This window comes from Castanea sativa, chromosome 4 (genome assembly GCF_040712315.1).
Source record: "Castanea sativa cultivar Marrone di Chiusa Pesio chromosome 4, ASM4071231v1".
Taxonomy (NCBI): Eukaryota; Viridiplantae; Streptophyta; class Magnoliopsida; order Fagales; family Fagaceae; genus Castanea; species Castanea sativa.
This window is the reverse complement of record NC_134016.1, coordinates 12,858,233-12,886,107: the sequence shown is the minus strand read 5'-3', so window position 1 is coordinate 12,886,107 and position 27,875 is coordinate 12,858,233. Positions and strand designations below refer to the sequence as shown.

The window sequence follows — 27,875 nt, the reverse complement described above, 5'->3', positions numbered from 1 at the left end:
TTATATAGATAAGCTACATGGTGCTCTATATAGATTTCGGCTACTTGTTCAGGCGGAGAAGGGAGCCGAGCATTTGGGCACAAACAAAATTAAAAGGATACAAGCGCCACATTTGACTTAATTTGTACATAATCATCCCTCAAGAACTCTTTTTCAACTTAAATTCATTGCCACTTGGTAATGGACCATAGAGACAAATACGCAGATCACCTTTGAGTAGTCGTTGGTGAAAATAGTTCTTGTACAGGTCCCAAAATTCATCTCTGCCGAATAAAAAGCATGAGTTGTGGATTAGAATAAAGAAATGAGCTTGGAGACAGAAGGTAAAAGATGGATAATTTGGCCCAGCAACAATCTCGCAGTGGTAGGCAACAGACAGCCTGAGATGCCCTAAGAAAAGAACATTCTTGAATAACTAACCTGCTTGGTGTACCACTAGCAATATTAACACGATTCTTTAACAAGGATGCCTGCATCATCCAGAAGGAATAATAATAACCATTATTCATGTTAAATATATATAGTCTTAAATATTCACATGCTCTATATATATAATTTTTTTTTTTCAAAATCAAAATTGTACCCTTTAAAACACAAGTTGTTTAACCTAGTTATTTAGCCAAGTGATTACTTAGGTAAATTATTCAAATCTAAGTTAACACAAGTAAATAATATCAAGTTAACAATGCGGAAAATAAATAACACAACGATGTGATAACCTAAGAAAACCAAACCGGTAAAAAAATCTAGGGAGGATTTAATCTAGCTATTCGCAAGGTAAAACAAGATCCACTATGAAAGAATTGAAGTTTTACAATAGCGACTTAGACCACTAACATCCTATTGCTATCTCAAGTTGAAAACTTACTACCACGACTACGTGACAGCTCCGAGTCCACAAACTACTTCTCTATCATATTCACAACATCAACAAGTACGCCACTCGTTTTTCTTTAAGCTCTTTATGCAGCAATTGAAGCGATCACTAAGCTCACATCAATCTTGATCTTGATAACTCTAAGTGTGTATGGAGGTAAACACCTCTAGATCTCACAAGAGATTCACACATACAGCATCAACAACCTCTAAAACGTGGCTAGGGTTTTTCTATTTATATGAGACATAAAACATAAAACTCTACACGTCAAACCAGGTTTGGGCTGAGTTGGAAAATTTTGCAGAAAAACAATTTACACGAGCTTCTATTGATCGAGTCTAATTTTTGATCAATCAAGCCTTGCAAAAATTGAATAGTAATTTCTTGCAATTACTCGATTCCAACTTTACATAAACACATACTTTGAGCAGCCTAAATCTAGACTAAACGTTTTGATCATGGTTTGCCAACATATACATATTGAAGTTCTAATACATTAGTTCCTAATTTCTTAAAACCTAACAAAAATGTCAAGTATCTTTTCTTTTTTTTCACTAAAACGATAACATTAAAATAAATTCAAATAGGGTATTATCCTTTAGATAGGAGGTGTGAGGTGCCTAACACATTCTACTTAACCGAGCTTTCGAGTCCAAAATCTTTGGTTTGAGACTTTTGGTTTACCCTAATAAATAAACCCCCTTAAAATTGGTTTAGTTAATTTGGCAACTTAAAAAAGAATTAAAAAAATAGATGACCAATCACACTGGCTCGCGACCATAAAATAATTGGTTTAGTTTATTCCATGTACTGAACCAATAAAAACTATCATCATTGGCACCTATAATCGGGGCGTATCATCATAGACAAAAAGTGGTCTTTGGTGTTGCATTTTTGTGTGAGGAAATTGCTAAATCTTATTCCTAATTATTTCTAACTTTAACAAAAGCAAAGTGTGGAAAGAAGTTAGTTACAATTTTTACTAACGAAGATACTAAAGCAAATGCTTAAGTGTTACCAAAATTTTATCATTGTTTATGTCAATTGCATTTAATTTCAAAATGTTCTCAAAAATTTTAACAATATTTAAGGAAGTTCAAGTTCATTTGCTGAAGAGTTTAAAAGTTACATGCATGGTCATGAGTACGAGGATGGTTTTATTCAAGCATGGGAATCATTTTTGGATAAACATGATCTCTGACAAAATAGGTAGTTGAAAGGAATTTTTGAAGTTAGAGAAAAATGAGCAATTGTATAGCATGCTTATCATTGTCTCTGTGGTTGATTTGTAGTGTGCAATCGGTCACTTTCAGGCTTTGTGGGTATGAGCTCTTGAAATGAACTTCAAGTCTTCATCATCTTGTGGTTGAGATGATGATATTAATGACTGGTGTGCTGGAACTTCAACGAATGAAGTTTTTAGAGTCGATTTGGAATATGTTCAGGGCATTAGGTGATTTATTTGCTTAGCGTTTCAGGGGATAATTATAGTAGTTTGTAGTATGTTAATAGAGGGGGGGGGGGGGGGGGTGTACAACCTCTGGCTCTAGTTGTGCTCTTTGTTAATAGTGATGTCGCACAATAATAACCTAATTCCTTTGTAAAGTTGTGATTTCCAACTATATTGTATTGGCTTTAATTCCGTATCAAATTTGATTATAATTTCTTCAATCATTTTCCCTGTATGTATGTGGGTTTAATTGTAAGGGATGAGTGTAAGAGATCCGTGAAGAATCAAGCTTCAAAAGTTGAACAAGCGGATTTCACTACTGGCTCGCGACTATCTTGCGAAAAACAACCCGCGAAATGAGCCATGTGTAGAGTACATGATTGGAAGATGAAGAGTTGTGTCAGGCTAGATTTTTCGCGACTGTCTTGCAGGTAAGGCCAACCCGGGAAGGACCCACGAAACTTTCTGTTTGGCAAAAATTTATGTTTTGCTTTACTAAGTCTTTGCCCACACTATATATACCCTTATTATCCACAAATTGTATGGAGTGCCTTTTAGAGAGAAAACCTTAGAAAATACACTTGAGAGTTAGAGATTGTTATACCCACAATCATCTACACATTTCCTTGTGGTTTTTTTTCCTTAACTCCTACCTCTCCATTTCTATATCTTTGAGAGATTGCTAGCCCAAATACTTAACACAACCATACTAAGTGTAAAGTGAGATTTTGGTGTTGCTGGGAAGCACTGGAAGGTGCATTCATTGGCGGATGCAATCGTGCTGAATTGCGGGATCCGGAAAGTTAGAGAAGACAAGGCTCCAAGAAGTCAGTTGGTAGCAGGAGCTTGGAGGGCTCAAGTACATGGGGTAGACTAGGCTTGGAGAGTCTATTGTTATTTGTGTACTCCAACCTTATTCTCTAGTAGATTGATTTCGACTTAGAGGGTCGTGGAGAGGTTTTTCGTTGAGTTCTTCAATTTCCCCTTTGATAACACGTCTTGGTGTTATCTTGTGTTTACATTTCTCTTCCCTACTCTTTAAGTTTTCATTTTATTATTGATAATGGATGAATATGGCTTAGGGTAGAGTTATCGGTTCATTGCGCTTATTTACTCTTGTTCTATACTTAGTCTAAGCCAGAGAAAAAACAATCTAGCCATAATTTTTAATTGGAGGTCAGAACAACTTCTTGTGTTTTAGCATAAATCTGAGCTTTCATCCTCTTTACAAGAATATATATATATATATATATATATCTAAAAACTTAAGACTACATCCTTTTTTTGATGGGTTCCTCTTGATTTTATAGAGGAATGTGAATTTTCAAATTTCTATCAGGTCCCTCTATCTTGGAGTTTTTGAACTCGTGTGTTACCTTTTGGGAGCTTGAATCTAAAAGTGGAACTAAAATTTAGAAAATAGGAGTTTCTAAGCATAAGTGGATTGTCACTTCAATTTAGGCCCCAGGACTGCCAATTGACACTCCAACTTAGGGTCAAAGTGTCAAGTAACGTTTTGACTCAAAGGGCCTATTTGGTTCTGTGGAGCTTAAATAATGTGTTCGATCTGGATTGTGACTTAAGCCGACTTGGAAGCGTGATAATTATAAATGAGATTTTTTGTGAGGCATAGTCCATAGAGTAAAGGCTTGGGCTAATAGGTCTAAGCCCACTTTGGTCCTATTGCTTGGGGTATTTATTTGTTGCCCCAGATTAGAGTTTGTTGTATTGAAAATTGTATTTTTCTCCCTGATATAGTAAAAAGCACAGCAACTTCATGGACATAGGCACATATTGTTGAACTACATAAATCTTTGTCTCATGTGATTGTTCTTGGTGCATATATTCTTTTTTTCTCTGTTTTTCGTTTCTCATAGTTTCATGAATTAGGTTAAATTCCTAACATGAATTAGATTAAGAAATATAATTGAATGAAGAAATTTAAGTACATTTGAAAGGTTATGGTGCCTTCCATTGGCAAAGACTTTACCACTTGATGTTCAATTGGACTTTCATTATTGCAGTTACGTAATACACTAGAAGCTTTGAATCCATCTAATTATGGGTTCTACAATAGTAATTATCAAGCTATTTCATTGAAGTAAGCCAAAGTCACACATAAACTTTCCACCAAAATATTTATTAACAAACCCTTGAAATACAGATACATCCAAGTTTTTGTTTTTGTTTTGAGAAACACATCCAAGTTGAATATTCGTTGAGATGGTGGGTTCAATAAGTTGAGAGCCTTATCTTTTGTGGACAGAGTACAGGTTTAGTACACATATAAGCGTAACGTTATCTCATTGAACTGGTCTAATTTGGTGAACATTTAAGGCGCGTGATAGTGGTTAAAGAATAATTTGGACATCAAAAAGAAAATTGGTAATAGTCGAAGACTTAATGCATCATTCACGTATGGAAAATCAGACCTATTCAATGTGTCTAATCTATAAATAGACATGCTTTCCATTCAACATTTTTCATCCTAATCCCGAAGCAAAAATATATAGAACAGAAGATCGAGTAAGCCTGAAATATGAGGAAAGCTTACCTTGTAACTGTTGCCCTCTTCGCCTTGGCATTCTGTCTTGCCTCCGCCTCTGACCCCGCTCCCCTGCAAGACTTCTGTGTTGCACTTAAGGACTACTCTGACAAGTCAGCTGGTACAAACTCTTCTTTTTTTCTTTTTTCAAGTTGCTGCATTATATTTGTCATGTAAACAATCTACTCTAACTAGAATATAAATATGGAAGAAATAATATTAGCTACTTGGCCTTATCATTTTTTGCATTGAAGTTTTAAGCATTCTTTTTAAAGTGTCCATAACAAAAATTCCTTTATGCAGTATTCGTTAATGGAAAGTTCTGCAAGGATCCAAAACTTGTCACAGCTGATGATTTCTACTTTGGTGGATTGGACATTCCTGGGAACACATATAATAAAGTTGGGTCAAACGTCACTAATGTGAACGTGGACACATTTCCAGGCCTTAATACTCTTGGCATATCCCTTGCTCGAATCGACTTTGCACCATATGGTCAAAATCCTCCCCACACTCACCCTCGCGGCACTGAAATCCTAGTAGTTTTGGAGGGTACTCTCTTCGTTGGTTTTGTAACATCCAACACTGATAATCGCCTCTTCACCAAAACCCTAAACAAAGGGGACGTTTTTGTCTTTCCCGTTGGTCTCATTCACTTTCAAGTCAATGTGGGAAAAACCAATGCAATTGCCATTTCTGGTTTAAGCAGCCAAAATGCAGGTGCAATCACAATAGCAAATGCTGTTTTTGGATCTAATCCTCCCATTAATCCTAATGTTTTGACCAAGGCCTTCCAACTTGACAAGAAAGTGGTTGAATATCTTCAGAAAGAATTCTAAATTTTCAATTAGAAAAATTAATTGTAAGTGCTATGAAGCACTAGATATATGGCTCTGTTTATCTCATTGCAATCATAACTAGATTAAAATAAAACGATTGCTTATGTAAATCTTTTTTGGAGGATTTGGAATATAGAATATGTTGGCATTTTTTTAAGCAACTCCTTTTTCATTTTTCTATTAATCCATTTGGCATGCTCAAAGCAACTATATATTTATAATAAAAATGTTAGAGATATATTAGCCCATTAGCATAAGCCCAAGCCTAATTCTACTTTGTGTGCAAGCCAAGTTTCCTACTTGTACTAGAAGTCTATTAGTTTAGGGTTTAGTCTACTATATATACACATGTTATGGTTCATTGTAACACAGGATTTGTACTACACTCTAATATATTATTGATGTAGCCCTTTAGGGTTTCCTCCGTGGATGTAGGCCGTTAGGCTGAACCACGTAACCCTCGTGTGTTATTGTGTTCTACACTTTATGCTTTCGCTTCCGCATCCATACTAGCATATTCAACATGGTATATCAATGCTAAAATTTATCATGGTATCAGAGCCACCTTCCTATGGCCATGGTTTTCTGTCCTTACGGTGTATTAAGAGCAATCTTTGTCTTCCTCGGTGTTTTTTCGCTGCGTTCATCTTCTTTGGTTTTCCACTGCTGCCGTCAAAATTTTCCGGTATAGTCATGTCACCGTTAGAAGTCGCATCAACACTGCGAGACCATTGCCTTTCTCAAGCCACCGTCACAGAGCCAAATTTCATTCAAGGGATCTTTTCAACCTAATCAAATCTCAAGATTTCATCAAGTGTCCATCTTGAGTTTGAGAGGGGGTGTTAGAGATATATTAGCCCATTAGCATAAGCCCAAGCCTAATTCTACTTTGTGTGCAAGCCAAGTTTCCTACTTGTACTAGAAGCCTATTAGTTTAGGGTTTAGTCTACTATATATACACATGTTATGGTTCATTGTAACACAAGATTTGTACTACACTCTAATATATTATTGATGTAGTCCTTTAGGGTTTCCTCCGTGGATGTAGGCCATTAGGCTGAACCACGTAACCCTCGTGTGTTATTGTGTTCTATACTTTATGCTTTCGCTTCCGCATCCATACTAGCATATTCAACATGGTGTATCAATGCTAAAATTTATCAAAAAAAAATGCACATTTAATTAAAATTGGGGTTAGTTAAGGTTTACTGAAGCTCAAGTACATGTTAAGTTAGAAAACAAAAAACGTGTTTCATTTAAGAAATCCTTTTTCCGCCCACATGTCGTATTCCAATCAGCTTAGTCCTTTCTTGATTATGTGCTACATCCCAAGCTTACTTACAAAATCAGCCAGTAAGATAATTTCTATTTATTTATTGATCAAAATGATGACGTACTTGCATCAACAAGCATAATGGGAAAAATGCCAAGAAACCTCTTGAACTTTTGGGTAGTGGCCATTTGACCCCCTCAACTTTTAATTTAGCCAATTTCCTTCATAAACTTTACATATGTGTCAAATCAATGCATCTATTACTCTGCCGTTTAAATTCATTAACGTTGTAAAAATTGTGCTAAATTTAGTTTTTTAATTGCCCACCTAAAAACATCAAATTTTCAAAATGCATAACTTCAGTTAAAATTTTACCCAAAATCTTAAATTTTCAGATTATTTCCAAAATGCAAAAATTCTATTGAAATTGTACACGTACTCTAATTTAGCAATTTAAATTTCTAAATAAGAAATTCAAAATCAATAAAATTTTCATAAATTCAAGTTGATATATAACCCACTGCTATTTGATAGTCTTGGTTCAGCAAATTTCGTAAAAAAAAAAAAAAAAAAAAAAAACAAACAAACAAACAAAGAGAGAGAGAGAGAGAGAGAGAGAGAAGCAGAGGCTTGATAGAGGGATAAACCAGAGATGAACGCAAACATATTCCTTTGTTTATAAGGGATAATCCTCTTACATACAGAAGATCTTGTATGGCTTTGTTTCAATTGTCAAGCTTCTTCTAGAGTTGGTTCATTCCTCCTAGTTTCTCAAGCAAGGTTGTCAAAATCGGGATCCTACGTAGGATTTTTGGGAGGTAGGTGAAATCGTGAATCGTAAGATCTTACATTATTTGAGAAAAAACAAAAAAATATACATAGATATATTAAATAATCACATAAATTATATATTCATTCATAAAAAACCAAAAAATTGCATCTAATTGATGTAATTACCATATATCATTACATCCATGTGTAAGCATCATTTAAAGAAACCAAAAATCTCAAAATGTGACACTCTCTTGGGATGTTATTTTTTTATTTGGGTCCAACTAACACTCTATCTCCCTATATTAAAATAGCAAAACTTGGTCTATTGGGATATTATTTTTCATTTGGGTCCAATTGAGCTTTTTGTCAAGTTAAAGAAGATTACAAGAAATCAGGATTGTTTGAAATCGTCGAAATTGTACGATCCTACCGATCCTGAACAATCACAAAGATCCTTGAAAGATTTGGACAATTTTGGGCAGGTGGGATTGTAAAATCATAGGATCGTAGGATCCAGATTGAGATTTTGACAACCACGTTCTCAAGCATTATGGATAATACATGCATCATTGATGAGCAAAATTATGTAAGTCTTAATAGTCCATAATGATGTTGTGAGATAAAATTAAGCATTATCTACGACTCCTCAAAGAAAAAACTTATCCATTATAAATGTCAAGTAGTCATCTACAAATTGCATTAGAGTTTTTATTTTTTTTTTTTTGAGATCAAAATGCTATAGATTTTATGAATCACAAACCCAAACAATGCGCAGGAAATTTTCACATTATTTTTTTGTTAAGCAAAAAATGAGAATAGTAGTTGAGATTTATGAGTAATAGTCCCAAATCCATCTCAAAATAATATGATTACCTTCTAATATGTAAAATATATTCAGTAAGGAAGTCTCTATGTACCGAGAATGTCGGCCCATCCCTGAGCATCAGGCTCATACTTCAAATAGTCTCTGCCCATTCAACTCGTTAGGCTGAACACATCAAACATCGGGCTAAGAGATGCCAGTCTGTGCAATCAGACCAAGTATCCTAAGGTTTTGCCATAGATCAAAGGTAATACCTTAGGGGAATCCATCCGCCGAGCCATAATCGGCGTTAAGCACAAGTTGCTAGGAAATCATATCGGCAGTAAGAGATTAGTCCCATTTGGTCAGGAATATGGGGGAAAGCGACCAACTAACATGGGGAAAACCCCCTCATCATGACTACTCCACTAAGAGTAGGATATAAATAAAGGAGGAGCATCAAGAAAAGGGAATTGGAAAATTTTAAGAAGTGAAACACGGGAGTTGTGAGAAAAGACTTAATTGGGGGAGAAAGGAATCCTGCTCAGGTTCTAGGGTAGATGCCTGGCTGTCTAGTGGTCATCTTGACTGAGCTAAGAACTAGGGAGTTTGGTGTAAAAGAAACTTTAGTCCACTCAAATACATAAATAAACACTTCTTGGACCTCCCACTATGGGATAAGTCCAACCCAAAATACAAGTAAATTGGGGGTTAGGCCCAAAAGCCCAAGGTTGTTGGGAAAGGACCACCACAAAATCTATATCTTAATTTTTTGTACTTTTTTTTTTTTTTTGTTGCTAGGAAACACATTGCATTTTACTTTTAATTATTATATATGGCAAGATATTTTGTAATACATTACAATATTGAGGTATGCATAAAAAATGCAACAAAATAAACAAATGGAAAATGTATTATTTTTATTAGAAAATGAAAATAAATCTTGATTATTTCACATAAAAGCTAACATTATTTCGCATTTTTGGAGAAGTTAATGAGCATTTTATAAAAGCTTTGTTTCCATTTTATCACATAAAAACTACTGAACAGAGTTATAATAATTTATATTTTGATAATCACTAAACTCATATATGATAACCAACTATTACAAAAAAACTTCTCCCCAAAACATATACTGATTTTTTCCCCTTTCCACACAATTTAAAAAATGTGAAAAAATGAGGAAGTTAAGGTTATATTTGGTAACATTTCTAGTTTCTATTTTCAAAAACTTGTTTTGAGGAATATAAAGAAAAAACAATTTTCTTGTATTTTCAAAATCAAAAACATGTTTGATTAGTTGAAATTGGAAAAAAAAAGTTTTTTGAAGAAAAAAAAAAGAAAATACTGAAATATGTTGTAACTAGGATTTGAACTCTAGTGATAATTCATTAAATGAGACAAATTCATTAAATTCGATGCGTGTTTTCATTGACTTTTGAAAACTAGAAACTAAAAACAACATTTTACATGTTTTCAGTTTCCTTCGCAAATTGAGTTTTGAGAACAATTTTTGTTTTCTATCCATTTTGGATTGCCAAATAAGTTTTTTAGTCTTAAAAATAGAAAATTGTTTTTGAAAACTGAAAATAAAGGAAAAAACAATTACCAAACATACCCTAAATTTGTAGTAGAGCTTAGTCGACCAATAAATAACAGAAAAGGGGCAACGGAAAGCAAACACATTAATTATAGAATTGTTTATATATGTCCATATTTGTTTTTATAAACCATGGAATCCCTTCATTATGTTGAGCATCCGATAATTTTATACATTTAATACTCTTGTTCTCTAAAAGATTTATGTGGTAGCTCTACAACTGTATCTTATTTGATATCTTCCAAGTCTTTAGCTTCAGCCCAAATTACAATATATAAACCAATAATCATGAAAAAAGAACCTAGTAAGATCATGCCAAACACAATTTTTGAATTTTAACAAATCAACCAAGAAAATAGTAGGAAAAGAAAACAAAAGAAAACTTTGAAGAGCGGACTTGTTTGTGGTGCAACAAGCCTAAAAAAAAATTAACTGCAAATCCAATTCATATTGTGGTGTACAATATGATAATAGTTGTTAAACATGTCCTAGTAAGAAAGAAGAGACAAAGATCTTGAATTATATATTATTATTTGTCAACAATCAATGCAATAAAGTATAAATTAGACTGCAAGAATAATGCATCTCTGATTGTAGAAATTAGAATTACCAAGGAAAGCATCCAAGTAGATTAATTCTATTTACTTTCACATAAGTCACACTTGCTGAAAATTGTGACCTATGTGAAAGTAAACAGAAATATAGTGATCAAAAAGTAAAATAATTAAGAGAATTTGATTAGTAATACCAGCATTTTTACCCAAAATGACCAAAAACAACTACTTACAACAACAACAAAATTACAACCCAACAATCATTTATCACTTATTGTCCTAAGGAAAAAAAATTATGGATGAAATTTTGTACGTGTTCGTAGTTTTGGTTTTCTGAGCAATGCTATCAAAATTGTTTTACTAATACAAAAGATTGTTGCTATTATCTTGACAATACTTCTCAATCTTCTTATATTAACCTTCTCCATTCTAATCAATTTAAGAAATTTTAGAACTTCTAAAAAGCTAATCAATTTAAGAAATTCTAAAACTAGTAAAAAGCTTATGTCCATGAATATAAGAAAAAGTAGAAAAGAAATATGCATTAGGTATTTGTGCAAATATGGCTACCACAATTGAGTGAATGCTTCAATAGTTGCTTGAGAGATTATGTAAAGTCAACCTATAATGTGTTTGAGTTTTTTGGGCCTCTGAAAGGTTACTGGATGACAAGCGCTACAATAAGTTAGAATCCTATTATGACATGAGCCCACGTCTACCAGTTTTGAAAGTGAAAGTGCTTCTTTAATTGAAGAAATAAGAGCATTCTACTCATCTAAAATCTTTAATTTACTTAGCAAAGGTATAAGAAGCCTTTGGATATGGTCGTTAATGCATGCTATGATATATCACCATTTGGCCTTGAAAGACTGCATCCTTCAGTTCTTCACTAGAAAAACCAAATTTGGCCATGGAAGGCCACGACCTTCACCCAAAAAGACTATCGGGCTTAAAAGTAGAGCAAAGGTCTCTTGTGTTAGTGGCGATTCCAGAAATTTTGTTCACAGTGTTCCTTAGGAAGCATAAATTACACAATCTTATTTCTTTTTAAACTTTTAGGTAATTAGGTTTGATTCAATGTTATTAATTACATTCCATTCTGGCCGGAAAATACCGTGCCGGTAAACAAACAGGAACAGTAACCCACCCTATTCTACTTCGGAAAAAATTTCGGGTCATTCCAGCCTATTTCGGGTGTTCTGGTAAATATCGGCCGAAATTCAAGATTTAACCGGAATGAAGTTTATGCTTTAAAAAAAAAAATTTGTTCTTAAAACAAAAACAAATTTGCATTTTGTAAACCAAAAAACCTCAAAAGGAAAAAAGATAAAAAGGAAAGAAATGAACAAAGGTACCTATACAGCTAAAAAAATCGTATTGAGAAATTTGAGACTCAAAACTTGAGAAGAGGCATTGCCGCACTGGTACTGATAGAAAACACAGAAGTTATGAACAAAGAGGAAGGCAAAGCGTAGATGTAAAAATGTAGATGAAGATGTGATAAAATTTAAAAATATGAAGTGTAAAAATTGAGAAGATAGAAGATGTGTGTGGTTAAAAATAAACAAGAAAAAATAATAAAAAATGAGAAGTAATATATGTCTAGTGAGGAAAAATAATATTGTAATTAAAAATAATAAAAGGTTCAAAATTGTGTTGTATTGGGTAATGTGCTTAGTCGAAAGAATCAAGCCATTGCCCAGCCTGTAGTAGTTTTATTATAATTTTTTTTTTTTTCAGATTTTAGTTCAATTTTTTTTTTTGAATTTTTCCTTTTTGCTTGAAAGACCTCAATATATTATTAAGTTGCTCAAATTATGGATCAAAATTTAATTTTAGTGGCATAAAAAAAATTCAGGGTGGTCCCAAAAAATTTTTAAAGGTAAATAAATATAAAATTTTAAATTATTATATATAATTTTTTTTTTTTCAGATTAAGTGGTCCTGAGACCACCCTGGCCATAAGATGGCGCCGCTGCTATCTCGGGCCAACTTTCTACTGATGTCTCCAACATTGAAACAAAGCAGTTAGGTAGTGGATTTTTTTTTTATAAGGTGTAGAGTATAGGTGTTTCCCCTCTCTCTAGATCTGGCCGTGAACGGCCACAATCTTCATCAATGATGGTCACTTCTCTCCCTCTCTCACTATCAAGCGTTACACCCCATCGTCACTGCACCACACTCTTCGGGGTTTGTTGGACTTTTTCTTGTTGTTAAGGTTGGTTGGGGCGAGAGGTTTCTTTCGCTTATTTTTAGGGTTTTTGAGAGAGCGGCTCTTCTCCGCCTTAACGCTCCCCATTGCTGCCTCTCGAACGGTTGCGTCTTATTTCTTTCTTTCCCTTTGGGTTTATAACAACACATTTATAGTTGGTCAAGCCTGATAGGGTTTGTGTTTTTTTCCTTAAAACAACACAAAACAAAACTAAAACTTCAACCGATTGAAGGTAAATTTTGATAGGTCAATAGTTATTATGATATTAATCAAATGAATGTTTAAATTTAAATTTTTGTAATCTAAAATTATGTTTTAAAAATAAATTTATAGTTCGAATAGTAAATAACATTTTATTGACACAATTGACAAATTCACATGCATGCTAGGGTTGTAAAAAAAATATAGATATACACTTGCTAAAAAAATATTTAATGCTAAACTTACCTGTTGTGACCACTCTAATAAAAATATTAAACACCTTGACTTGAGAATTACAAAAATTTGGGTTCAACAAAAATAAGAGTAATGCTACAATCACAACATTTTAATAACAAATCTAATGTGATAAATTGTTACTGATTCTAATTTGAGCTTAATACTGATATTATTTTTTGGACACAGATTTCCTCCAAACAAGTTTGCAGCAACTGCTGCAAATAGGGACAGGTGTCAATTATATAAGAAGACACTTAAGCAATCACTTAAGCAAGGGTCATGTGCAACGCATATGACCCATTTTAATTGGATTGCTATTAATCCTAACGTTAACAGTGTTAGGCAGTCTTCTCCTCAAACACGCCCCTGCTTCCTCTCACCCACGGCAATAGCCTCACGCCTCACGCCTCATGCCTTATGCCTCACGCCTTAAACCTCTCTCCCATCTCCTCCTCTACAGCGCGGCAGCTCCTCTTTTGTTTTTCTCAGAAACCCCAGTCTGGCCAGAGAATCACGGCCACATGCAGAGGCCGCCGTCGATGCCACCAGTTCACCCCCTTCCCTCTTCGCTGATTCTGTCTCATTCCCTTTCCCACTCAACCATTGCAGCCCCTAACAACCTTCTCTCTCTTTGCCATTCCCATCCCGAACCCATATATTCGCCGCCAAGGACATATTGATCATTATGCTAGAGTGATGTGTGTGATTACATGGAATCGGTCATTTAGAGGGTTACCTAATGTTGATGATGGGAAGGATGACTTTGACTCAGAAGAGCATGAAACTCATGCCACGGTGCTAAAATAAGTTGCTAGCCTGGGAGAAGCTATATAATGAAGTGAAGGTATATTGCAGTATTTCTTTTTGCTTTGTTTTTTCACACTTTGTCCCGAAAAAAAGTTGTACCTAGTGTGGTTCCATTTTACATGAACTGATTATGTGGCCGGTGAAAAAAAGCTGAACCCAGTGAGATCGACAACCGCTGCATGTGGCCGCCAACAACAACATCAACATCAGCATCATCCCACCCGCCGCCACCACCACCGCCACCCAAATTCCCCCAATATTGGGCTAGGAGAAGTCCTTTAAATAGTAGTATAAATAATACGCCCATGGTTAAACATGAACCTTGATTTAATTATATATTTATGTAAACTTGAGGTTTTTTATTTTGTTGAGAATTTACACTTTTATACCTTAAATTATACCAAATTTTACACTTTGCCCCATAAGCTATGAAAAAGCACAATCAGTCCCCTAAAATCAAAATTTTGTAATACTAACCCTTGTTGTTAGTTTGGTGTTTACTTTGACATAAATTTATAGGCATGTGCACAACACATGACATTTGATGAGCTGGACACCAATAACTAAAAGGAAAAGACTATTTACCCCTCTCCCCCTCTCTGTGGGAAGACCCAAAACAAGTCTCTATTTTCCCTAAAATATTTTTTGCCAGATAGAAAAGAAGATGAACAAAAATTTAAAAACCTAGATCACCAAAATAGGGAGAATAGATCAAACAACAAACTCAAATCAAACACTGGGATTAACAAATTTGAAACAATACACTAACCTAAGCATTATTTGCCAATCCCAATTCCAATTGATTACTTACCTTAGGCCTGATCTCAAGAGAGAAAACTTCATTGATGAACTAATCATCAACCGTCTTGGCTTAATCTGAAACAAGTACACAATACTTATTAATTATTCCTTTTGACTACTACTTTTGAAAATAACGTATACTCATAAGTAATAATTCTCTCACATAGGGATGAGTCCCACATTTAAGGGGTCTACCTTTACATAAAAATATGGTTACACTAGACTGATACATAATGAATTTTTCTCCCAAACAACACTTTTTTTAAAATTGAAATGGATTTTTGATTAATCAAAGGGAAGAATGTGAATGTGAATGTGAATTTGTCAATTTTGATTCGTATATTAATTCAAAACCAACCAATAAACCATGAACCAATAAAATTTTATAAAATTTCAACTTTCTATTTTAAATCAAAGAATATTTTAAGTTACACAAAAAAATAATTTTAAAGAATTTTGAAATCCTTATAATTGAATTTTAATTTGATTATTACTCTTTTATTAAAAAACAAAGACTTAGATAATAAATTTTTTTTTTGAAGTAAATTGTGTTAACAATTTTGAGGTTATACCAAATATTCTTTTCATTCCTAAAATATAGCCCAAGTTCTATCTTCATCCTTATAGTTTTAAAAAGTTTATTTAAGTCCTAAAAGTTCAAAATGTTATAAATTTCGTTCCTAAATATTTTATTACAAAAACTAAAATTTTGTGCAATTGGATTTCTTGTATGTTCCTATGAAACGAAAGGCAAGATTCAGATTTACAAAGAACCACCAAATTTCTCAAGAGCTTGTGTGCCTAGCTATAGGAAGCCCCTTGTTTCATGTTGGTTGTAACTTCTCTTTTGTAGCTTCACTGATTATTCACAAGTGCTTGAAATTAAATTCAGAAATCACTTTATATATTTTATGCTTTTTTGTTCAATCCAAATGTATTTTGCTCTTAGATATAGTTGTTATGTCTCATATACCTTGAAGATGTGCCAATAATGCACAATACAACTAGAATTGTTATATTTAAGACATAATAATATAATATGATCCAAACTAATGGTAGACTCATGCACTTTTAAAATAAGCAAATTAATATTGGGATAGTTTATTAAAAAAAATTGTTTTAGTTTATGGTTAGCCTAGGGTTAGTTTAGGGTTCTCTAGTATATAAATCTCACATTATAATTATTATATCACAAGAGCTTAATATAACAGAAGATGTAGCCATCAACAACTTTCCACCATGGACATAGATGAATATTGGAACAAACCACGTAAACTTTTGTGTTTTTTTTTTTTAAAGGACTTTTGTGTTTATCCTTTCTTTTCAAAGGCCCAAGACCTATCCTTTTCACCCTCATGGGCCGGCCTCCTCTTTTTTTCATCATCTTCTTTGTATCTTTTTCATTTCTAACTGGTTGGGCCTTTCTTACCTCCATGGCCCTGGGTCTTGATCACATTTTGGACCTCAACAGCTGGTTTCAAGAAGGAAGTTGAATGTGAAGGAAAGATATCTAGAAAGGATTTAAGAGTTGGTTGTGAAGCTTACATCTTTTTTCAACAAAATTGCAAATATTGCGTTACTCTTTTTGAAATCCAAACACAATCATGAAGTTGTAACACCATGGAGAAAACGTAAATTTCCATTGCAAAGGAACATATTGGTTGCCACTAATTAGCAAATCACTCTAAGAGTATTTACAATCTAAACAAATGAGGGAGAGAGGGATAGGAATATACCCTTTTTCATTATTTTGAGATGAGAAGTTTTGAAAATGTCTCATTTTTCAAAGAAATACAATTTGATGTTGATGGTCAAATAACTAATATATTTTGGATGGACCATAAAATAATCGTGGATTATAATTTGTTTGGTGATGTAGTTTATTTTGATTCTATGTACTGAACCAATAAAAACTATCATCATTGGCACCTATAATCGGAGCGAATCATCATAGACAGACAGTGGTCTTTGGTGTTGCATTATTGTGTGAAGAAATTGCTAAATCTTATTCTTGATTATTTCTAACTTTAATAAAAGATAGGTGTGGAAAGAAGCTAGTTACAATTTGTACTAATCAAGATGCTAAAGCAAATGCATAAGTGTTACTAGAATCATGTCATCGTTTATGTCAATTGCATTTATTTCAAAATGTTTTCAAGCACCTTAAAATTTTTTTTAGAAGTTCAGGTTCATTTACTGAAGAGTTTAAAAGTTACATGCATGGTCATGAGTATGAGGACGATTTTATTCAAACATGCGAATCAATGTTGGATAAACATGATCTCTGACAAAATAGGTGGTTGAAAGGAATTTTTGAAGTTATATATAATATATATATATATATATATATATATATATATATATATATATATATATATATATATATTTCTAAATACTTAAGAGTACATCCTTTTTCTGATGGGTTCCTCTTGATTTTATAGAGGAATGTGGATTTTCATATTTCTCTCACATTCCTCTATCTTGGAGTTTTTGAACTTGTGTGTTACCTCCTGGGAGCTTGAATCGAAAAGTGGAGCTAAAATTCAGAAAATTGGATTATCAATTCTAAGCATAAGTGGATTGTCACTTCAATTTAGGCCCTAGGACTACCAATTGACACTCCCACTTAGGGTCGAAGTGTCAGTCGATGCTTTGACTCGAAGGGTTTGTGTTGGTTTTGTGGAGCTTAGATTATGTGTTCAATCTGGATTGTGACCCAACTCAACTTGGAAGCATGATGGTTTTATAAATGAAATTTTTTGTGAGGCATAGTTCATGGAGTAGAGGCTTGGGATAATAGGTCTAAGCTCACTTTGGTCCCATTGCTTCGGATATTTATTTGTTGCCTCAGATTAGAGTTTGCTGTATTGAAAATTGTATTTTTCTCCTTGATATAGTAAAAATCACGGCAACTCAATGGATATAGGCATATATTGTTGAACCACATAAATCTTTGTGTCATGTGATTGTTCTTGGCGCATATTTTTTTTTTCTCTATTTTTCGTTTCTCATAGTTTCATGAATTAGCTTAAATTCGTAACATGAATTAGATTAAGAAATATAATTGAATGAAGAAATTTAAGTACATTTGAAAGGTTATGGTGCTTTCCATTGGCAAAGACTTTATCACTTGATCTTCAATTTGACTTTCGTTATTGCAGTTACGTAATACACTAGAAGCTTTGAATCCATCTAATTATGCGTTCTACAATAGTAATTCTCAAGGTATTTCATTGAAGTCAGCCGAAGTCACACAGAAACTTTCCACCAAAATATTAAGTTATTAACAACCCCTTGAAATACCGATACACACAAGTTTTTATTTTTGTTTTGAGAAACACATCCAAGTTGAATATATGTTGAGATGGTGTGTTCAATAAGTTGAGAGCTTTATCTTTTGTGGACAGAGTACAGGTTTAGTACACACTAATTATACGATCGGTCTTTATCATTGATTGTGCCTTATTAGTAACATATAAGCGTAACGTTATCTCATTGAACTGGTCTAATTTGGTGAACATTTAAGGCGCGAGATAGTGGTTAAAGAATAATTTGGACATCAAAAAGAAAATTGGTAATAGTCGAAGACTTAATGCATCATTCACGTACGGAAAATCAGACCTATTCAATGTGTCTAATCTATAAATAGACATGCTTTCCATTCAACATTTTTCATCCCTCGCTCTAATCCCAAAGCAAAAATATATAGAACAGAAGATCGAGTAAGCTTGAAATATGATGAAAGCTTACCTTGTAACTGTTGCCCTCTTTGCTTTGGCATTCTCTCTTGCCTCTGCCTCTGACCCCGCTCCCCTGCAGGACTTCTGTGTTGCACTCAAGGACTACTCCGACTCCGAGTCAGCTGGTACAAACTTTTCTTTTTTCTTTTTTCGAATTTCTGCATTATTTTTGTCATGTGAAAATCTACACTAACCAGAATATAAATATGGAAGAAATAATATTAGCTACCTGGCCTTATTATTTTCTGCATTGAAGTTTTAAGCATTCTTTTTAAAGTGCCCATAACAAAAATTCCTTTATGCAGTATTCGTTAATGGAAAGTTCTGCAAGGATCCAAAGCTTGTCACAGCTGATGATTTCTACTTTGGTGGATTGAACATTCCTGGGAACACATATAACAAAGTTGGGTCAAACGTAACTAATGTGAATGTGGACACATTTCCAGGCCTCAACACTCTTGGCATATCCCTTGCTCGAATCGACTTTGCACCATATGGACAAAATCCTCCCCACACTCACCCTCGCGGCACTGAAATTCTAGTAGTCTTGGAGGGTACTCTGTTCGTTGGTTTTGTAACATCCAACACTGATAATCGCCTCTTCACCAAAACCCTAAACAAAGGGGATGTTTTTGTCTTTCCAGTTGGTCTCATTCACTTCCAAGTCAATGTGGGAAAAACCAATGCAATTGCCATTTCTGGTTTAAGCAGCCAAAACGCAGGCACAATCACAATAGCAAATGCTGTTTTTGGATCCAATCCTCCCATTAATCCTGACGTTCTGACCAAGGCCTTCCAACTCGACAAGGAAGTGGTTGAATATCTTCAGAAAGAATTCTAAATTTTCAATTAGAAAAAGTAATTGTAAGTGCTATGAAGCACTGGTTATATGGCTCTGTTTATCTCATTGCAATCATAACTAGATTAAAATAAAACGATTGCTTATGTAACTCTTTTTTTCGAGGATTTGGAATATAGAAAATGTTGGCATTTTTTTAAGCACCTCGTTTTTCTTTTTTCTATTAATCCATGTGGCATTGGCAAAGCAACTATATATTTATAATAATAAGAAAATGCATATCAAATTAAAATAAGGGTTAATTAGTTAAGGTTTACTGAAGCTCAAGTACATGTTATGTTAGAAAACAAAAAACGTGTTTCATTCAAGAAATCCTTTTTCCGCCCACATGTCGTATTCAATCAGCTTAGTCCTTTTTTGATTATGTGCTACATCCCAAGCTTACTTACAAAATCAGCGAGTAAGATAATTTCTACTTAGTTGTTGATCAAAATGATGTACTTGCGTCAACAACCATAATGGGAAAAACGGCATGATACCCTCTTGAACTTTTGAGTAGTGGCCATTAGACCCCCTCAACTTTTAATTTAATCAATTTCCTTCATAAACTTTACATATTTGTCAAATCAATGCATCTATGCTAAATTGTACACGTACTCTAATTTACACGTACTCTTATGTCGATCCTAAGGAAAAAAAATTATGGATGAAATTTTGTACGTGTTCGTAGTTTTGGTTTTCTGAGCAATGCTATCAAAATTGTTTTACTAATACAAAAGATTGTTGCTATTATCTTGACAATACTTCTCAATCTTCTTATATTAACCTTCTCCATTCTAATCAATTTAAGAAATTTTAGAACTTATAAAAAGCTAATCAATTTAAGAAATTCTAAAACTAGTAAAAAGCTTACGTCGATGAATATAAGAAAAAGTAGAAAAGAAATATGCATTAGGTATTTGTGCAAATATGGCTACCACAATTGAGTGAATGCTTCACTTGTTGCTTGAGAGATTATGTAAAGTCAACCTATAATGTGTTTGAGTTTTTTAGGCCTCTGAAAGGTTACTAGATGACAAGCGCTACAATAAGTTAGAATCCTATTATGACATGAGCCCACGTCTACCAGTTTTGAAAGTGAAAGTGCTTCTTTAATTGAAGAAATAAGGGCATTCTACTCATCTAAAATCTTTAATTTACTTAGCAAGAGTATAAGAAGTCTTTGGATATGGTTGTTAATGCATGCTATGACATATCACCATTTGGCCTTGAAAGACTGCAATCTTTAGTTCTTCACTAGAAAAACCAAATTTGGCCATGGAAGGCCACGACCTTCACCCAAAAAGACTATCAGGCTTAAAAGTAGAGCAAAGGTCTCTTGTGTCAGTGGCGACTCTAGAAATTTTGTTCACGGTATTCCTTAGGAAACATAAATTACACAATCTTATTTCTTTTTAAGCTTTTAGGTAATTAGGTTTGATTCAATGTTATTAATTACATTCCATTCCGGCCGTAACGGTCGGAAAATACCATGCAGGTAAACAAACCGGAACAGTAACCCACTCTATTCTACTTTGGAAAAAATTTCGGGTTAGGTGGTCCTGGGACCACCCTGGCCATAAGGTGGCGCCGCTGCTGTCTCGTGCCAACTTTCTACTGACTTCTCCAGCAGCATTGACACAGAGCAGTTAGGTAGTGGATTTTTTTTATTTATAAGGTGTAGAGTATAGGTTTTTCCCCTCTCTCTAGATCTGGCCGTGAACGGCCACAATCTTCATCAATGATGGTCATTTCTCTCCCTCTCTCACTATCAAGCGTTACACCCCGTAGTCACTGCACCACACCGAACTGGTAGTTGGAGGGGTGTTGGCTAGTTGAATACCCCAACTTGTACAACTGATGGCGGGTTCTTGTTTTTATCTATTAAAATATACAATAACTTAACTCATTGTAACATAACACATTTAACATAAAGTAAGGCGTTGATCGTACTATTGTCAAGCACAAATAAACAAGCAGACATGGAAAACTACTGGAGTGGAGGGTGGGTGACAAGAATAGGAAAAGAGAGAAGAAACAAGTGAATAATTCATTTTACTAACTAATTTTTGGATAGAGAAGCTACATGGTGCGCTATATTTCTGCTACTTGTTCAGGAGAAAGGAAAAGAAAAGGGGGGGTTCGGTTTGGTCAAAACTTGAAAGGAGCCAAGCATTTGGGCTCAAACAAAATTAAAAGAATACAAGCGTCACATTTGACTCAATTTGTACATAATCATCCCTCAAGAACTCTTTTTCCCCTTAAATTCATTGCCGCTTGGTAATGGACCATAGAGACAAATACGCAGATCACCTTCGAGCAGTCGTCGGTGAAAATAGTTCTTGTACAGGTCCCAAAATTCATCTCTGCCAAATGAAAAGCATGATTTGTGGATTAGGGCATAGCTTTTGAGAAAATATACTTCCTTAATATTGGACCAAAAGAAAAATAAAGTAGAATGTTGATTTTTAAAGAAATTTTAGTGTACTTTTCAAATGCAATTTTCAGGGATCAAACAAACCTTATTAAGGAGACCTCAATGGAGTTTCCAATTAGAAAAATTGAGAAATAGAGAACCGTTGCAAAAATTAAAAGGATAGTGGAATATATGCATAATGACAAGATGGAGATGGATTTACTAATAAATCAAAATCAAACCTGACTTGTGGAAGCGTAAACAAGGAATAGCCCTTAACATCTGGGTGTATATCAAGCAGAATCACTGCTAACCGTGAAAGTGCCAAAGCCTCAATGTCAATTAGCTTCTTTATCCTGTTATTGTTAAGAAAAGTAATGATGAACTAAAATAATCAATAAGGTTAGAAAGAAATGAGCTTGGAGACAGAAAAGATAAAAGACGCATAATTTGGCCCAGCAACAATCTTGCAGTGGTAGGCAACAGACAGCCTGAGATGCCCTAAGAAAAGAGCATTCTTGAATAACTAACCTGCTTGGTGTACCACTAGCAATATTAACACGATTCTTTAACAAGGATACCTGCATCATCCAGAAGGAATAATAATAACCATTAATATAAGAATCCAGCCAACAATAGGTAGAAGGGAAAGACTAAATAAACTGGAAAAATTATATCAAACTAAAAAGACTAGAAGCTTGCAAGAATGACATGTCAGATAACCATTAAAAGATCTATGCCAAAACAAACAAACAAATTTTTTTTGAGAATTACCCTGAGGGTGTCCTTAGGAACCTTCTCTTAAACTACGTTCAAGTGAAAAATTCAGGAACCAAATGAGAGAGGAAGGAAAAACGAATGCACTACATTAGGCAATTACACTTCGCAATAAAATTAGCTGAAAACTCACTCAAAATATCACACGCTATAATAAAGTAATATAATTATATCAATCAAAAGAAGTCAAATAAGAGCTTTCCTAACTTTGACCGGCATGTGTCAATTAATCCAGTTGAACTATTCAATAAATCTATGACCAAGGGATCCTCATACTATTATCTCTCAGGCAACTAGGAGCCTTGTACACTGGTACATGAAATGACCCAATACTGGAGAGAGCTCATGATAGATTTTTTCTCAATATCTAATTGTGTCCAATGTAGGGGAAAAAAAAGTTGGAAGTGAAAAACACTACCAAATCTTTGTTTTATATTTCTTTGGAAGAAGATTTATAAATTTTGTTATTTCTCATTATAATAAGGATTTATTAAAAAGTAATTTAAAGGCCTATGTAATTTCATCACAACCACACGTTAACACAAACAAACAAATAGAAGAGAGAACGGATCTTGTCATTGTTCAAAACAGACGATCAGAAAAAACAAAAATATGTGTCCATATAATTATCAAAGCATCACACAGAATTTCAGATCATAAAAATTCAGATGAGCAACCAGTGAAACCAGGGATCAGACTGACGTGCAAATGAATAATTTCAGCATTGCTGGTGACTTTTCCAATCAGTTTTTATGTTATCATCATTTCCCAAAGTCCACAATAAGCTAGACATTAAAAAAATGAGATAATGTAATTTTATCACAACAACCCATTAACACAAACAAACACATAGAAGAGAGTATGGGTCTTATCATTGTTCACCATAGACTATCAGAAAAAACCAAAAATATGTGTCTATAACTATAAAAGAACCACAGAGAATATGGGATCAGACTGACGTGCAAATAAAATTCAGCAGAGCTTACGCCTCAGTCACAATTTTTTGGTTTTGGCATCATTTCCCAAACTCCAATAAAAACAGTAAATCCAGTCATCTCACCATGGATAGTTGGATTGCTAACAAATGTCACTAAGAAGTAAAATATAAAAGATAGACACTAATATGGAATACATAAGATGAGCAACCAATGAAACCTGGGATCAGACTGACGTGCAAATGAATAATTTCAGCATTGCTGGTGACTTTTCCAATCAGTTTTTATGTTATCATCATTTCCCAAAGTCCACAATAAGCTACACATTACAAAAATGAGATAACACAATTTTATCACAACCCATTAACACAAACAAACACATAGAAGAGAGCACAGGTCTTGTCATTGTTCACAATAGATTATCAGAAAAAATGAAAAATATGTCTATAACTATAAAAGAACCACAGTGAATATGGGATCAGACTGACGTGCAAATAATATTCAGCAGAGCTTACACCTCAGTCGTAATTTTTTGGTTTTGGCATCATTTCCCAAACTCCAATAAAAACACTAAATCCAGCCATCTCACCACAGATAGTCGAATAGCTAACAAATGTCGCCAAGAAGTAAAGTACAAAAATAGACACTAATATGGAATAGATAAGTCATAAACATTGAAACCTGGGATCAGACTGACGTGCAAATGAATAATTTCAGCATTGCTGGTGACTTTTCCAATCAGCTTTTGTCTTATCATCACTTCCCAAAGTCCAAAATAAACAACAAATTACAAAAGTTAAATGATGTAAGTTTACCACAACAACCCATTAACACAAACAAGAACATGGAACAGACTACCAATCTTGTCACCATTCACAAAAGATTATCAGAAAAAATAAAAAATATATGTATGTATATCAATATAAAAGAACCACAGAGAATTTGGGATCAGACTGACGTGCAAATAATATTCAGCAGAGCTTATGCTTCAGTCACTCTTTTTAAGTTTTGGCATCATTTCCCAAAGTCCAATAAAACCACTAAATCCAGTCATCTCACCAGAGATGGATGCCTAACAAAGGTCACTAAGACGTGAAATATAAAATATGGCAAAAACATTTTGACAATGAGCTCCAGCACAATTGTCACTCCCTCCCCTTACAAGTGTTGGGCGGTAGGTGGAGGGTGAGGTCGAGGGTTCAAGACCCATTGGATGGGTGTGCAACTAACCAATCCGAAAAAAAAAAAAGCACTAATATGGAAAATATAATTAAATAATAATCATTGAAAAAGACTATGGCTCCAATTGCATCAACAATGCTTTAATTGAAATTTTTATACTAATAAAAAATTTTATTGAAAGTCTGTTGGAGGAAATTGTGAAAAATGTATCCATACTGTGAGAGAGAGAGAGAGTAGATGAAGAACATTTCGGAGCTCATAACTGTGGGAAAAGGCAATGACCTATCTCAATTAAAAAACAAAAATAAGCTCATAACATTAACATGTGCAAGAGCACTCCAGCATCTATTCAAACTGTGCCTAGCTTGTTGTAAAGCTTATTGTTGATTTATTTTTTCTCATGTAGCACACATTTGTAGAGCCACAAAGACTTTAATATAAAATTACAGGGTATTAGAATGATTTGAGTTCATTCTTAGTATAATAACTATATTTAGAATTTGATGCCTTGCTTCACTTAGACAACTATTGCCTTTTGCCTTTTTCGAGACTAAAATCTCGACATCCCTTTCCATCTTAAATAATGCTACTTCTTCCTGCTTCTTTCAAAGTCAATCAAGATAGTAAAGAAACTAAAATTTCATCAGGTAATTAGTAGACACATTATCAATAGCTAGATGAGATTCACAGGGCCTTTGTCAAGCACATCCTCAACGCCTTAATCTAAATCCTACTAGGCTTCCCTAATCCTTATTGTAACTTGAACCGGAACAATGAATCCAAACCACACCATTTCGGCACATCATATATTACAAAATTCTCAAACAACTTTCTTTCACTCTCTCCTTGTTTGGCATTAACTCCAAAATTCCATTTCCTGAATCTCAACCTCATGTATCCATCAAATATATCCAAACCCATCCATATCCACACAAACAAAAGTTGCATTACCACAATTAAACTGAAAAGAAGAGCAATCTTAGTCCCTATGTAATGATCACATGTCAATTTTTAGTTAGGCCACATCATCTAAGAGACTAAAAAGATCACTTTTAAACTTCAACGATTAAAATCGAGCAATAATATATGTATTCCCAAATTAAAACTGGCTTCAGAGGGCAAAAGTACCTGTTCCTCAACCTTCATATGTTTCGAAAACAACTTTACGGCATGGCAATCTTTAGTCAACGTGCGAAAACCCCTTTATGTACCACAAATGAACAAAATGGTCAGTGAGATTTATAAATGCGGCAGTGGCAATATATGAGAAATGTTATGTCCACAACATTTTCATAATAAAGATGGTTACTGATTGTTATTGTTGGGGGGAAAAAAGTAGATTCAAATTTGATCCAATAACAACTAGTTGCAGTAAAAATGTTGTGGCCATAACACTTCTCAGCAATATATACACTATGACAATGAGCTCAAAAAAGTAAATAAAGAAAGAAACCTTAGGAGTTCTATTGCTCTTAAGGCAGATGAACTAACGACAAGAAGTGCTGGACTCCCAGGATCTACTTTTCCTTCCAAAACCTGTTTTCCACAAAGCACTTCTTTCCATGATGCCCCAAACGCTGCCTTCATATGTTTCCCCAAGTTTTCAACGTCCTGGTCCGTGTCTTGAGATAACTCGACAATGCAAGTATCTACTTGATTTAAAGATAAAAAAAAAAAAAATCATTTTTATTTTTAGTTTTGGGTTTTGCTGAACAACCAAACGGAGCGTAATGAAAAGTAGTAGTACCTTTGAGGGATTCTAATTCGAGAGAAGAAAGCTGGACCCCATTGGCGGATTGGAACTGATTGAGGAAACAACTAAGCTGTTCAGACGCTGATGCTGGTTGTTGTACCTTTTGGATGATTTCATTGTTGTTGTTGTTGTTGTTGGTTTCGGGGTTTTGGATTCGGGGTTTCTTGGACTTTTTCTTGTTGTTAAGGTTTGTTGGGGCGAGAGGTTTCTTTCGCTTATTTTTAGGGTTTTTGAGAGAGCGGCTCTTCTCCGCCCTAACGCTCCCCATTGCTGCCTCTCGAACGGTTGCGTCTTATTTCTTTCTCTCTTTGGATTTTTAACAACACATTTATAGTGGGTCAAGTCTGATAGGGTTTGTGTTTTTTTCCTTAAAAAAAACACAAAACAAAACTAAAACTTCAACCAATTGAAGGTAAATTTTGATGGGTTCGGCTCCCCTCCCGTTTAGCAGCCTCCAGTTCACTCCCGTTTTAAATAGGATGACTGACACATGGCATATAGGCAATCCAACGGTTATAAATAAAAAATAAAAAATATAAAAACAAAAAAACACTCTAACCAAAATTTCTCACTTTCTCCGTTTGTCTCATTCTTTCTCTCTCATCATTTCTTCTTTTTTACTGTTCTACACCTCTCAGTTCGCCGTCTCAACTCCCAACTCTGAAAATCTTCCTTTTTCTCTCTTCTAACCCCCTACACAGATTTCCCTTCCTAATTTACCTTCAAAAGCCTAATCAAGATCACTATGCTCTCAAAACTTCACCTTAATGGCTTGCGCAAGACTTAAGGTACCAAATACTCAACCAAATCAATTAGAAGGAATGATAATCATTTGATTTTGCTAGTAGGAATCCATGTTTGGATTATGGCTTGTGTTAGAGATATATTAGATATATTAGCTCAATGTAATAGGCCTAAGTCCACTCTTACTTGTATTAATAGTCTAAGGTTTAGTCACCTATATATACTCATATTAGGGTTCATTGTAACACAGGTTATTGTACTACACTCTTATATATTAAAGATGTAACCTTTTAGGGATTCCTCTGTGGATGTAAGTCGATAAGGCTGAACCACGTAATCCTCGTGTTCTCAATGTTCATATTCTATATTTCTCCTTCTGCATCCACTCTAACATATACAATATGATATAACACGTTGCGTTGCTAATAATAATTATATATTTAACAGTTTGAAGGGGCTGGGACTAAAATTTCCATGGCAACTTATCGTTTTTGTTCTATAAAATTTAAACTTTGGTT

At 34.2% G+C, this 27,875-nt stretch overlaps 3 protein-coding genes and 6 non-coding genes across 10 annotated transcripts; 2 read left to right on the top strand and 7 right to left on the bottom strand.

Annotated features, from left to right (window-relative positions):
* Window positions 1-113: 113 nt before the first annotated feature.
* LOC142631967 (uncharacterized) lies at window positions 114-26,999 on the bottom strand. 2 transcript variants are annotated; one of them, XM_075806348.1, is made up of 6 exons: window positions 26,608-26,945; window positions 26,314-26,509; window positions 25,989-26,061; window positions 22,498-22,547; window positions 22,209-22,322; window positions 114-263 (listed from the first exon to the last, which is right to left on the bottom strand). In XM_075806348.1, exons 1-6 carry the CDS (start codon window positions 26,879-26,881, stop codon window positions 140-142), a joined length of 831 nt encoding a protein of 276 aa, XP_075662463.1. In that variant the 5' UTR covers window positions 26,882-26,945; the 3' UTR covers window positions 114-139. The 2 variants fall into 2 exon arrangements, with proteins under 2 accessions (XP_075662463.1, XP_075662461.1); XM_075806346.1 differs by lacking the exon at window positions 114-263 and adding an exon at window positions 21,578-21,916 and having other exon boundaries at window positions 26,608-26,999.
* On the top strand, window positions 4,818-5,887 carry LOC142631833 (germin-like protein subfamily 1 member 20). Its single transcript, XM_075806155.1, has 2 exons — window positions 4,818-4,993; window positions 5,176-5,887. Exons 1-2 carry the CDS (start codon window positions 4,867-4,869, stop codon window positions 5,709-5,711), a joined length of 663 nt encoding a protein of 220 aa, XP_075662270.1. The 5' UTR covers window positions 4,818-4,866; the 3' UTR covers window positions 5,712-5,887.
* LOC142630990 (germin-like protein subfamily 1 member 20) lies at window positions 18,653-19,662 on the top strand. Its single transcript, XM_075805042.1, has 2 exons — window positions 18,653-18,837; window positions 19,018-19,662. Exons 1-2 carry the CDS (start codon window positions 18,708-18,710, stop codon window positions 19,551-19,553), a joined length of 666 nt encoding a protein of 221 aa, XP_075661157.1. The 5' UTR covers window positions 18,653-18,707; the 3' UTR covers window positions 19,554-19,662.
* LOC142633195 (small nucleolar RNA Z122) lies at window positions 23,429-23,516 on the bottom strand. Its single transcript, XR_012843836.1, has one exon. It is a non-coding gene; the product is annotated as a small nucleolar RNA Z122 (small nucleolar RNA).
* On the bottom strand, window positions 23,686-23,770 carry LOC142633192 (small nucleolar RNA Z122). Its single transcript, XR_012843834.1, has one exon. It is a non-coding gene; the product is annotated as a small nucleolar RNA Z122 (small nucleolar RNA).
* Window positions 23,898-23,985, bottom strand: LOC142633194 (small nucleolar RNA Z122). The gene has a single exon (XR_012843835.1). It is a non-coding gene; the product is annotated as a small nucleolar RNA Z122 (small nucleolar RNA).
* On the bottom strand, window positions 24,150-24,234 carry LOC142633191 (small nucleolar RNA Z122). The gene has a single exon (XR_012843833.1). It is a non-coding gene; the product is annotated as a small nucleolar RNA Z122 (small nucleolar RNA).
* LOC142633196 (small nucleolar RNA Z122) lies at window positions 24,359-24,446 on the bottom strand. Its single transcript, XR_012843837.1, has one exon. It is a non-coding gene; the product is annotated as a small nucleolar RNA Z122 (small nucleolar RNA).
* Window positions 24,620-24,704, bottom strand: LOC142633190 (small nucleolar RNA Z122). Its single transcript, XR_012843832.1, has one exon. It is a non-coding gene; the product is annotated as a small nucleolar RNA Z122 (small nucleolar RNA).
* Window positions 27,000-27,875: the final 876 nt, after the last annotated feature.